At 42.1% G+C, this 12,651-nt stretch overlaps 1 protein-coding gene across 1 annotated transcript in view; it reads right to left on the reverse strand.

Moving 5' to 3' along the window:
- FAM102B (family with sequence similarity 102 member B) overlaps nt 1–12,651 on the reverse strand; it is a 70,629-nt gene that overhangs the window by 13,383 nt on the left and 44,595 nt on the right. The window contains exons 9-10 of the mRNA XM_044301270.1: nt 2,563–2,749; nt 1,391–1,518 (exon numbers count right to left, since the gene is read on the reverse strand). Of these exons, the coding sequence (XP_044157205.1) occupies nt 1,391–1,518; nt 2,563–2,749 (315 nt within the window). The remainder of the gene's footprint in view (nt 1–1,390; nt 1,519–2,562; nt 2,750–12,651) is intronic.

Raw genomic sequence — 12,651 nt, forward strand, 5'->3', positions numbered from 1 at the left:
TGTGAATCACCGACGTGTGAATGAGGCCTTATTGTGTCATTCAGCAGCTCTCTCTCCTGACTCCCCGTACACATCCGCGTTCGGTTTGGCTGAACGTAGTTGTGTATTTAATGGGGAGAGAGGAGAAAACCGCTGCCAGGCACTTCTGGTGGCAGCTAATCTCCTGGGAGAACAAAAGGATCAGGCAAAAATATTCACTTTGCCTGATCCTTCTCTCCCCCGACACCATCTATCGGGTGGGAGAGTGCGGTGTTCCCCCACACATTAAAGCACACCGTTTTTGCTGTGGTCTGCAGGATTTTCTGCAGGTCTTTAAAACAAACAGCCTTGTAAATAAAATCTTCTTCCCTGTCAGCTGGTGAATAAATTAGGGGATAGGGCTTAAAGGGAGTCCGATACGCAATTTTCATTTCAATTTTCATTTCAATTTTCATTTCTAATTTAACTAACAACATTGCCCAACAGAAGATTGCAAACACATTGTAAACATACCCGTGTGTACTTTGTGTCCTTATTCCGTGTCCAGGAAAAGCGCTTTTAGGGTCCATTCACACGTCCACAATTTCGTTCCGCATTTTGCAAAACGGAATTGCGGACCTATTCATTTCTATGGGACAGCACGATGTGCTGCCCAGATACGGAATTGTGGATCCGCACTTCCGGGTCCGCAATTCCGTTCCCGAAAAAAATAGAACATGTCCTATTCTTGTCCGCAATTGTGGACAAGAATAGGCATTATCTATTAAGTGCCGGCGATGTGCGGTCTTTAAAATGCAGAACGCACATCGCCAATGTCAATGTTTTGCGGATCCGTAAAACACACACGGACGTGTGAATGGACTCTTATCCTGCTGGAATACGGCTCCCAAGTGCCCTGCTGAGCGGGTTTTGCTTTGGACACTTGGAATAGCAAACCCTGCCCAGCTGGGCACTTGGGAGCCGCTTTTCAGCAGAATAAAAATGCTTTTTCTGGACCCAGACTGAAGACACACAGTACACACAGGTATGTTTGGAATGTGTTTGCACTCTTCTGTGGGGCAGGGCTGTTAGTTCTATCGGTGAAAATAAGATGACCGACCCCTTTAACAATATTTCTGTTGTACTGCAGACAAGACAGAGGGGGGCTCCTCCTGCAGTCAGTAGTCATACAGCCAGGCAGAGCATTATGGGAAGGAGGAGGGACAGGCAGATCTCCTAGGACAGAGAGAAATGTTCTTCATATATTTTATGAGACAACAAAAATAAAAATAAAAGAGTTGTTTTTATTGTGTCTCATTTTCTATTTTTAATGTTCCTTTAATAGTTATAGAATGAGTCCAGTAAGAAACCCAATTTCCTATTAATCATAGAAAAGCCTTAACACCTCAAAGTGGAACTTGGGAATACCTACCTTCAGCACTTGAGTCAAGGGTAAAGTCCTGGCTTTGGAGAATAGTTTCTACTACATCATCTGCATCCACTCGAGTAGCATCCACTCTTTTTAACTGTGACTCGACAGAGTCCTGTTTCACTGGAAGCCTATAGGCAAGGAGGACATGGCATTACTAAGAACAGCTATTTACAGTGTCTTAGGATTTCAGAATCTTAAGAACCATTCATTCATCCTTTGTTGCAATATTTAGAGATGGGACGGAGATTCTACTTAGGCCTCTTTCACACTTGCGCTGTCCGGATCCGGCATGTACTCCACTTGCCGGAATTACACGCGGGATCCGGAAAAACACAAGTGTACTGAAAGCATTTGAAGACGGATCCGTCTTCAAAATGCTTTCAGTGTTACTATGGCACCCAGGACGCTATTAAAGTCCTGGTTGCCATAGCAGTAGTGGGGAGCGGGGGAGCGGTATACTTACAGTCCGTGCGGCTCCCGGGGCGCTCCAGAGTGACGTCAGAGCGCCCCATGCGCATGGATCATGTGATCTATGCAATCACGTCATCCATGCGCCTGGGGCGCCCTGACATCACTCTGGAGCGCCCCGGGAGCCGCATGGATGGTAAGTATGCTGCTCCCCGCTCCCCACTACACTTTACCATGGCTGCCAGGACTTTAGCGTCCTGGCAGCCATGGTAACCATTCAGAAAAAGCTAAACGTCGCATCCGGCAATGCGCCGAAACGACGTTTAGCTTAAGGCCGGATCCGGATCAATGCCTTTCAATGGGCATTCATTCCGGATCCGGCCTTGCGGCAAGTGTTCCGGATTTTTGGCCGGAGCAAAAAGCGCAGCATGCTGCGCTATTTGCTGCGGCCAAAAAACGTTCCGTTCCGGAACGGAAGACATCCTGATGCATCCTGAAGGACGGACTGTCCATTCAGAATGCATTAGGATAATCCTGATCAGTATTCTTCCGGCATAGAGCCCCGACGACGGAACTCTATGCCGGAAGACAATAACGCAGGTGTGAAAGAGCCCTAAGGCTGATAAGAGATAAAACACTTTCATTTTTGTACAATATTTAAAGTGATAAAATAAAGAATACGGAGAGAAATCACATCAGGACGATGAGCCTTTCCAGGTGTCCATGTGATCATGATGTCCCTGTATAATGTCTCATTACTGTACCTGCTGAGCTTTTCGGAGGAAGACCCCTCTTCTTTAATATCCTGGTTGAATGCCGGAGCTTTGTTGCCGTCATCTTCATTTGGTTCTGGAATACTCTCAATACCAGTGGACGCGCTACCGACCGATGTGTTCCTCCGATGGCTCAACTCTGACAAACTGGAAGACCGGGAGTGGCCGGTGCTGTATCCTGAATTGAAGAAAACACGGAATATGAAATTATATTTGTGGCTTTATTTATTTTAGCTTCATGTACATTTTTTTTTATGGACTGTGATCTTCAGATATAATATGATTCACAAATTCTAAGCCTTCTGCATTTGCTGGAGATGGGAAATTTAATTAGAATGATTCACTTAAGCCGCAACTTCAGCTTCTGATTATTCACGCAGACTGGAACAAATGCAAAATCACATTATAAAACCAATAGGGCTGATCCCACTTGTACGCGATCACACAGTGGAGATGTTATAGCAGAGAACAAGCCAATCCCAAATGTTCCATTACATTCAGCTCATTCTCCCAATGCAACAGAAGTGGATGCTGAACACAAAGAAAAAAATGTCATCATCACTGAAGTGCATTAAAGACAGTAAGAGCAGCGCAAGCCCGGTACATGATCCAAATCACACGCTGCAACTCTTACACAACAGAAACTGCACTGTAGCTTTTTTCCCTCACACTTCAATATAAATTGAAGGGGTTGTCCAGAGCTTAAAGGGATTCTGTCACCTCGTTTTAGCCTATAGAGATGCGGACATGCACGGCTAGATCGCCACTAGCATGTCCGCAATATACCTGTCCCATAGCGCTGTGTGCTTTTATTGTGCTTAAAAAATGATTTTATAGATATGTAAATGAACCTGGTAAGGTGCCCAAGGGGCTGTACTAACCTTCTTCGTGCCCAGCCACACCCCCCTGTGAAGGAGCCCAGCACCGCCTGCATCCTCCGAATCTCCTCCTTTCTTCACAGTTAGATTGCCGTAATCTCGCAATGTGCGAGTTGGCGCATTCGCACTGCCGATATAGTGTTCCTTCCCTGTGCTGGCATCAGGCTCAGGGAAGGAACTGCACATGTGCGAACTCGCGCATCGCGAGATTACGGCAATCTAACTGTGAAGAAAGGAGGAGATTCGGAGGACGCAGGCGGTGCTGGGCTCCTTCACAGGGGGGCGTGGCTGGGCACGAAGAAGTCGATCTAGCCGTGCATGTCCGCAGCTCTATAGGTTAAAACGAGGTGACAGAATCCCTTTAAATAGGTTTTCAGAGATTTTTTATTTTTTTTACTGATGATGTATTGTCAGTATAGGTCATCAGTATCTGATCGCGATCACTTGTTCGAGAAGGCACTGGCGCTCCAATGAGGCCTTCTCTCTGCTTTTCCTAGGCTAGTGATGTGGCCAAGCACAGCCGCTATACTATGTACTCCGGTCTACTAAGAGGCCGTAGAACTCCTCTGCGCCCCAATCAGACAGCTGATCGCCAGGGGTACCAAGAGTCAGACCACCACAGACCAGCTCCTACACATAGGCCATTAATATTTAATTTCTGGTAAACTCCTTAAATAGTAAAAATTCTGAGATAGTTACACGGAAGGTACGTGTCACCAAGGTTCCTGGCCTCAGTGAGATAGGAACCGGTAGTTTAGTGTGTCAGCAGCAGCTAGGCTAGCTGACACAGTGTTTTTACTTAGTGTGGCTATAAAGCCGATCCGGGACGGTTCTTATTGGGAGCAGCCAAAGAGCAGGGTGGGTGGCTGTTCCCAACGTTCCGGGCCAGGTTTTGGGCTGGGAATAAAAACCCAGTCAGCAGTCACAGCTGGGTGTGGATTACCCTGCATTTTCATAGTGGAGCTGTGAAGCACTGTGGTCTTGGGTTCCACAGCCACACGCTGAAAATCAGGCGCCCTAAAGCCTTCTGTGGACGGCTGTGGATTGCCATGGACAAAACAGTCTGCCAGGTGACACGTTTATGCTGTGGACTTTATGTGGTGTGAATTAACACCAGGACTCTGCACAGTGTTGTTTTTGCTTTATTGCTTTTTGTGTGAATAAACACTGAACTTTTGCTTTATTACCGTGTTCTTGCCTCTGTACTGCGTCTGCCTACCCTGCCTACCAGAGCAAATCCCTACAATATACATTGCATAACATAAACCATAAAGCATACTGTAAAAAAACATGGCTCTAAATGCTGGTAATATCTCAGGCAAGATGGCGGCCCCCATAATCATGTTCAAGGATCAGGATAAAAAAAAAAAAATATTACAATCAGAAAATAAAAAAAGAGAAAAAGGTTGTGTGTTGCCATCTGGTTTTAAAAGGGCAGGAAAAAAAATATAGGCAACACATTCTTTTTAAATGATGGTTCCAGAAGTATTAGTATTACTATTTGTAAGGAAAATCATCTATATGGATAAATCCCAACTATACGGGTTTGTTTTGCAAGCCAGGTTCTAGTCAATGTCATATGCAAAGCAGGGAAAATGCAAAGTTGAAGGTAAATTTTCACAATTCAACCAACTCCAAGACTGCACACAGGAAACATTTCTATCTAATGGGATAAGTATGGCATAAGTGGCACTCGGTGCTCTTACTACAAGTGTGACAAGCTTTTATCTCACATGTCCTTAACACAAACAGTGGTATTCAGCTTTGTGTTCTCATGGCTGTCAACTGTTGTAAGTAACGAATGTAATACCAGACTACATATGAATCTCGGGCACCACCTTTTTTTAAAATGTTAGGCAAAAAGTTCAATTCAAACTTCTACCCTGCCAGCAGAAAACAAAGGCTTCAGAACGGTGTGTCAGTGGTTATTGTACATTTTAGCTATTGGATACACAAATACAAATCCTTTCTGCAGATAGCTAAGGGGTTTTCCAGTTTCATAATTCCATTTTTTTAAATCTGCATTTTTTTTTTTGTCTCACATACCTTTTTTTTTCATGTCAGCACTTTCCTTCCCCCTTTTTCAGCGTCACTGCTCCTGGCAGGATGTTTACATGCAGAACTTCCTGTTTACATCAGCTTCCTACTACGTTTTCTAACCAAACCCAGCATGCTTTGCTTTGTAATTTTCCTCAGGGCTTGCTCCGCCTGGCACACTGTTCTATCTGCAAAATTCACATACCCTACAACTCCCCTCTCCTTGTTAGCTATGCAGTGCAAGCCCTGTGAAACATTACAGTATAATGCATGCTGGGATTGGTTAAACGTTCCAGCAGGAAGCTGATGAAAACAGGAAGTTCTGCATGTAAACTTCCTGCCACGATGCAGTGATGCAGAGAATGGGGGTAGGAAAATGCTGACCTGAAAAACAGTTATAGTGGGCAAAAATGTGCAGTGCTTGGGTTACTCTGGGCAGATAAAAAATGTCATTCTGAAACCGGAAAACTCCTTTAAGCAGTGTTGTCAGGGTGCTCCATTAGGTTAAAAAAAATGTGTTTTTGAATATATTTCTTCTTTTTAGCTTAATTTCTGTGTTTTTGCAGTGCCTAGATGTTACGTTGTGTAGAAATCACAATACCCTTTATACTGTTGGAAAATGAATAGTTTCTAGGCTACGGTTTTAATTTCTAAACGAAGAATGCCATGTTGGTATATTTTTTTGGTGCGCGTTTAGGCCACCCTTAAGTGTACCACCACCATGTTATGTATATGTACGCGGGGGAACCCATGTGCAGGCCATTATACCATACTTACATACCTTAAAGACCCACTGCCAAGGATAAAATAGACTTCTTATGTTGTATCAGTAAGGACAAATACACACCATGCCTCCATAATAATAGCAAAAGTGCCTCCACTGACAAGACTAGCAGGGGGAGCCATTAACAGCGCCAGCAGAGTGCCCCTTCGTTTACATTTGCAAGCTTCCATTTACACAGCCAGAGAATAAAATGATAAAATTCAGGCTGCCTGCAGCCACCACAAAGAGGATCTTAGAGTATAACTGTCATTTCTAAAAACATTTCGTAATGTGTAGGAACAGTGATACTGACCATTTTTTGTAATATACTTTAATTACTGAAATTGTACATTTCTATTAGAAAAACAGCTCTAAAGTGGCCCATTTTGAGCGTTAGCAACGCTCCTCTGTCTTCTGTTTAGATAACTGTGGAGACTTGCGTCACACAAACTGTGTTATGTAAACAGAAGACAGAGGAGTGTTGCTAAGGATCAAAATGGGCCACTTTAACCCGTAGAGGACCCGCGGCGTACATGTACGGCGCAGATGTCCGTGACTTAGGACCAGCGCCGTACATGTACGGCGCTGTGATCAGGAGGGTGCAGGAGATGCGGCTTCCCGATTCACGGCAGGGGTCCGGCAGTCACTGATAGCTGGACCCTTGCTGCATGCGCTGGCATCGGTGAAATCACCGAAGCCGGCACATTAACCCTTGATGTGCCACGGTCAGCGCTGACCGCAGCACGTGCGATGTCCATGCGGGGTTAGGATGGCAGGGAAGACAGTCTGATGCCTTCCGGGAGAGCCTGTGAAATCCAGTCTGTAATACAGCCAATGCATCACAATACAGAAGTATTGTGATACATTGTAAAGGGGATCAGACCCGCAAAAGTTGAAGTCCCAGAGTGGAACAAAAAATAAAGTGCAAAAAAAGTTTTACTAAATTTTTTTAGTAAAAAACCAAAAACTCCTTTTCCCAAAATAAAGTAAAAAAAAGAAAAATAGGAAAAAAAGAAAAGGTAGACAAATTAGGCATCGCCGTGTCTGTATCGACTGGTTCTATAAAAATATCACATGACCTAACCCTTCAAATTAACATCATCCAAAAAATGTAATAAAAACTGTGCTAAAAAAAATTTTTTTTGTCACCTTAAGTCACTAAAAGTGCAACACCAAGCAATCAAAATGGCGTATGCCCCCCAAAATAGTACCAATCTAACCGTCACCTCATCCTGCAAAAAATGATACCCTAAGACAATTGCCCAAAAAATAAAAAACTATGGCTCTCAGACTATGGAGACACAAAAATATAAACTTTTGTTTCAATAATGATATAATTGTGTAAAACGTACATGAATAAAAAAAAGTTGACATATTAGGTATCGCCGCGTCCGTAAGAACCTGCTTTCTAAAAATATCACATGACCTAACCCCTAAGGTGAACACCGTAAAAAAATTAATAAAATTTAAACGGTGTAAAAAAAAAAGCCATTTGCACCCCAAAATAGTTCCAATCAAACCGTAATCTCATCCCACAAAAATGATACCCTACCCTACCTAAGACAATCGCCCAAAAACTTAAAAAACTACGGCTCTCAGAATATGGAGACACTAAAATATGATTTTATTTTGTTTAAAAAATGATATCATTGATCCCCACATGATCTAACCTATCAGATGAACGTTGTAAATAACAAAAAATAAAAACTGTGCCAAAACAGCTATTTTTTGTTACTTTGCCTCAAAAAAGTGTAATATAGAGCAACCAAAAATCCTATTTACCCTAAAATAGTACCAACAAAACTGCCACCTTATCCCGTAGTTTCCAAACTGGGGTCACTTTTTTGGAGTTTCTACTCTACGGGTGCATCAGGGGGGCTTTAAATGGAACATGGGGTCAAAAAAACAGTCCAGCAAAATCTTCCTTCCAGAAACCAGATGGCGTTTCTTTCCTTCTAAGCAATACCGTGTGCCCGTACAGCAGTTTAGGATCACATATGGGGTGTTTCTGTAAACTACAGAATCAGGGCCATGAATATTAAATTCTGTTTGGCTGCTAACCCTTGCTTTGTAACTGGAAAAAATTGATTAAAATGGAAAATCTGTCAAAAAAGTAAAATTTTGAAATGTTCTCTCTATTTTCCATTAATTCTTGTGAAACACCTAAGGGGTTAACAAAGTTTGTAAAATCTGTTTTGAATACCTTGAGGGGTGTAATTTCTAAAATGTGGTCATTTTTGGATGTTTTCTATTATGTAAACCTTTACAAAGTGACTTTAGACCTGAACTGGTCCTTAAAAAGTGGGTTTTGAAAATTTTAAGAAAAATTTTAAGATTTGCTTTCAAACTTGTAAGCCTTCTAACGTCCCCAAAAAATAAAATGTAAATCACAAAATTATCCAAACATGAAGTAGACATATGAGGGATGTAAAGTAATAACTATTTTTGGAGGTATTACTATCTATAAAAGTAGAGAAATAGAAATTTGAAAATTTGCTCATTTTTCAAAATTTTGGGTAAATTTAGATTTTTTTTTATAAATAAAAATGTTTTTTTGACTCAATTTTACCACTGTCATGAAGTACAATATGTGACGAGAAAACAATCTCAGAATGGCCTGGATAAGTAAAAGAGTTTTAAAGTTATCACCACAAAGTGACACATGTCAGATTAGCAAAAAATGGCCTTGTCCTTAAGGTGAAAAATGGCAAGGTCCTTAAGGGGTTAAAGCAATGTTTCTAATAGAAATGTATGATTTCAGTAATTAAAGTAAATTACATCCTGACCCATTTTTTTTTGCACATCAGTTCTGCGTTGAGTGAAAAACACAGCATGTTCTATATTCTGCGTTTTTCATGCAGCCCTGGCCCCATAGACGTGAATTGGGCCTTAGGCCTCTTTCACACGGGCGTCATGTTTTTTGCCCGGATAAGAGGCGGGTGCGATTTTTCCGCACGAGTGCAAAACATTGTCATGCGTTTTGCACTCGCGTGAGAAAAATCGCGCATGTTTGGTACCCAGACCCGAACTTCTTCATAGAAGTTCAGGCTTGGGATTGATGTTCTGAAGATTGTATTATTTTCCCTTATAACATGGTTATAAGGGAAAATAATAGCATTCTGAATACAGAATGCATAGTATAATAGTGCTGGAAGGGTTAAAAACAATAAAAAAGTTAACTCACCTTCTCCTCTTGTTCGCGTAGATCCCGGTCTGTTCTTTAGCTGTGGACTGAATGACCTGAGGTGATGTCAGATCACATGCTCCAATCACATGGTCCATCACCATGGTGATGGAGCATGTGATCTGACATCACCACAGGTCCTTTAGCCCACAGCTAAAGAACAGACCGGGATCTACGCGAACAAGAGGAGAAGGTGAGTTAACTTTTTTATTATTTTTATCCCTTCCAGCACTATTATACTATGCATTCTGTATTCAGAATGCTATTATTTTCCCTTATAACCATGTTATAAGGGAAAATAATACAGTGAATAGACTGTCACCTAGAACCCATGCGTGAAAATCGCACCGCATCCGCACTTGCTTGCGGATGCATGCGATTTTCACGCAACCCCATTCATTTCTATAGGGCCTGCGTTACGTGAAAAACGCACAAAGAGGAGCATGCTGCGATTTTCACGCAACGCACAAGTGATGCGTGAAAATCACCGCTCGTGTGCACAGCCCCATAGAAATGAATGGGTCAGGATTCAGTGCGGGTGCAGTGCGTTCACCGCACGCATCGCACCCGCACGGAAAACTCGCCCGTGTGAAAGGGGCCTTAGTGAAAAAATAATTGCACCCAGAAGCAAGTGCGGGTGCGATGCGTATTTCACTGATTGTTGCTAAGAGATGTTGTTTGTAAACCTTCAGTTTTTTATCACGCACGTGAAAAAAACACACTGCACCCGCATGGAAAAAACTGAACAACTGAACGCAATCGCAGAAAAAACTGACTGAGTTGCTTGCAAAATGGTGCGAGTTTCACTGAACGCACCCTTAACGCATCCGGACCTAATCAGTCACGCTCGTGTGAAGGAGGCCTAAGGCCGAATCGCTAAATTCTAAAATATTCAGATCAATTAGCATAGATTAATGGAGTTAAAGGGGTTGTGCAGCGCTACAATATTTATAGGATAGGTCATCAATATCAGATCTGTTGGTGTCCGACACTCAGCGGCGCTCGTGCAACTGCTGCTTCCTCTTCCAGATTTCCTGCGTGCCGTGTCTTTTGTAGAGCGGTGCAGTGTAATCATACAGCAGTGGTAATCACCCTCCGCTCCACTGTACAGGAGTGGATCGCCTATTGCCGGTGTTGCTGTAGGTAAACAGGCCGCTAGCTTAGACTCTATGGGATACATAAAAGATTCTAAATCCTCATAAAATGTTAGATATTTTTAAGAATGCTGATGGGATCTGCAAGAATTTAAGGCCATGTTCACACAGCAATACATTTTATATAGCTTTGTTTTACATTCATGTTTTTAGGCTACTTTCACACTGGCGTTTTGGCTTTCTGTTTGTGAGATCCGTTCAGGGCTCACAAGCGGTCCAAAACGGATCAGTTTTGCCCTAAAACATTCTGAATGGAAAATAATCCGCTCAGAATGCATCAGTTTGCCTCCGTTCCGCTCTGGAGGCAAACACCAAAACGCTGCTTGCAGTGAGCCAAACAGGTCCGTTCTGACACACAATGTAAGTCAATGGGGACTTACATTGTGTGTTATGGGGAAAGTCAATGACTTTCAATGGTGTTCAAGACGGATCCGTTTTGGCTATGCTAAAGATAATACAAACGGATCCTTTCTGAATGGATGCAGACATTTGTATTAACTGAACGGATTCGTCTGTGCAGATCCATGACGGATCCGCACCAAATGCGAGTGTGAAAGTAGCCTTAATCGTAATGTCAATGGCACTGTGATCCTGATTTTCTGTTAGGTATTGCAACATGGTTTTTGGCAAACACTCGCGTTGCTTATTACGTTTAGGGTGGTTGTACACTTTGGGAGAGATTTAGCATCCAACCATTCAGATTGATCCTTTCATTTTCCACAGGACCTCTGAAAAATGAAAAGCAGAGTCCGATTGGTTCCTTTGGGAAACTAAGCCAGTTTTCCTTTACACCTGTCTTGATAAATCTCTTTTTTAGGGAAGCAAAAATCCACCATGATCAGATGTTACATGTTGGTCAATAGGAAATTATACAGCGCCCTGGAATTGATAAATTCCTGGTATTTTTTTCTTCCTTGCTGTTTATTTTTTTTTATTAATCAAATTGCAGCATGTTCTGGGATGTGTTGTTTTCCGGTGTTTTCCCATACACTTTTCTATAGGAAACAAAAATTGGGAAAAAAAAAAAAAAAAACACACCCCAAAAGTGTTCATTAAAAATTGAATTTTAAGTTTTTTTATTTTACAAGCTGAAGCAAAATGTCCCTAGAAACATAATGCGGCAGCAGCCTTACTGATGGAAGATCACCAGGATCATACAGTACCAGTACCGTAGATGAGATTTTGAAACTTTCATCTATACGGATCTAAAGTAAAGATTTCAAAATCTGCAGCAATGGATTTCATAGCTTTCAATATGAGAGATCAAATCTGCAACAAAACACAATGGGTATGGTTCACATGATGGATTCTGAAAATCCGCCAACAAAATTTAGTGCAGAATCAGAGCTTTTTTATAGCTTTTTTTTTTTTTTAACCACTGAGTGTTCACTTCAATACAAGGCTGCGTTTTCAGCTGCACAGAAAATGAAAAATAAAAATAAAAATCATAAACTGAGCAATCAACATGAATCAAAGGATATTTTTGTCTTGGTGGCTAGGGTGCAGCTTCGGCTTAGTCACGTCATGCCAAGCACAACGCATAACCCTGCTTTGCATATGAACGCTATGTAAGCAATACAAGATAGGAAAAGCGTACAGGGGTTCCATAACCTCTCTGCGTGCCCGCAGGCGTACACATACAGGGCGTCCTGCGAGGTCTTCTGGCCATAAACCTGTTCTAATACCGGTCTTTTTGTAGGTGTTTTTAAGAAAGTTTACACAGGAATCAACCATCTTCCTGGCAGGTACAAAGTAAAAAGCTAATATTTGCTTTCCGCCATATACAAGCAGCAACATAAAAGAAAGAACTGCTACAGTGAAACAAAGACCATGGGAAAAAGAGCAATTGTAAACGGAGGCACATTCTTCAAATTCCCTAAACCAACCCGCTAATTAAGATGACAGGTTTGTGCTCATTTTTTAGCGTTCGCACACAATAAGAATTTTTTTATATTTTTTTTAAGCACTAAAACATCCACGTGGCGGGTTTTCTACTTGTTACCTGCACCAGAGGAAAAAACAACAACATGAACCTAGTGGACACATTAGAAATCAATGGAATGC

This window comes from Bufo gargarizans, chromosome 7 (genome assembly GCF_014858855.1).
Source record: "Bufo gargarizans isolate SCDJY-AF-19 chromosome 7, ASM1485885v1, whole genome shotgun sequence".
Classification (NCBI taxonomy): Eukaryota; Metazoa; Chordata; class Amphibia; order Anura; family Bufonidae; genus Bufo; species Bufo gargarizans.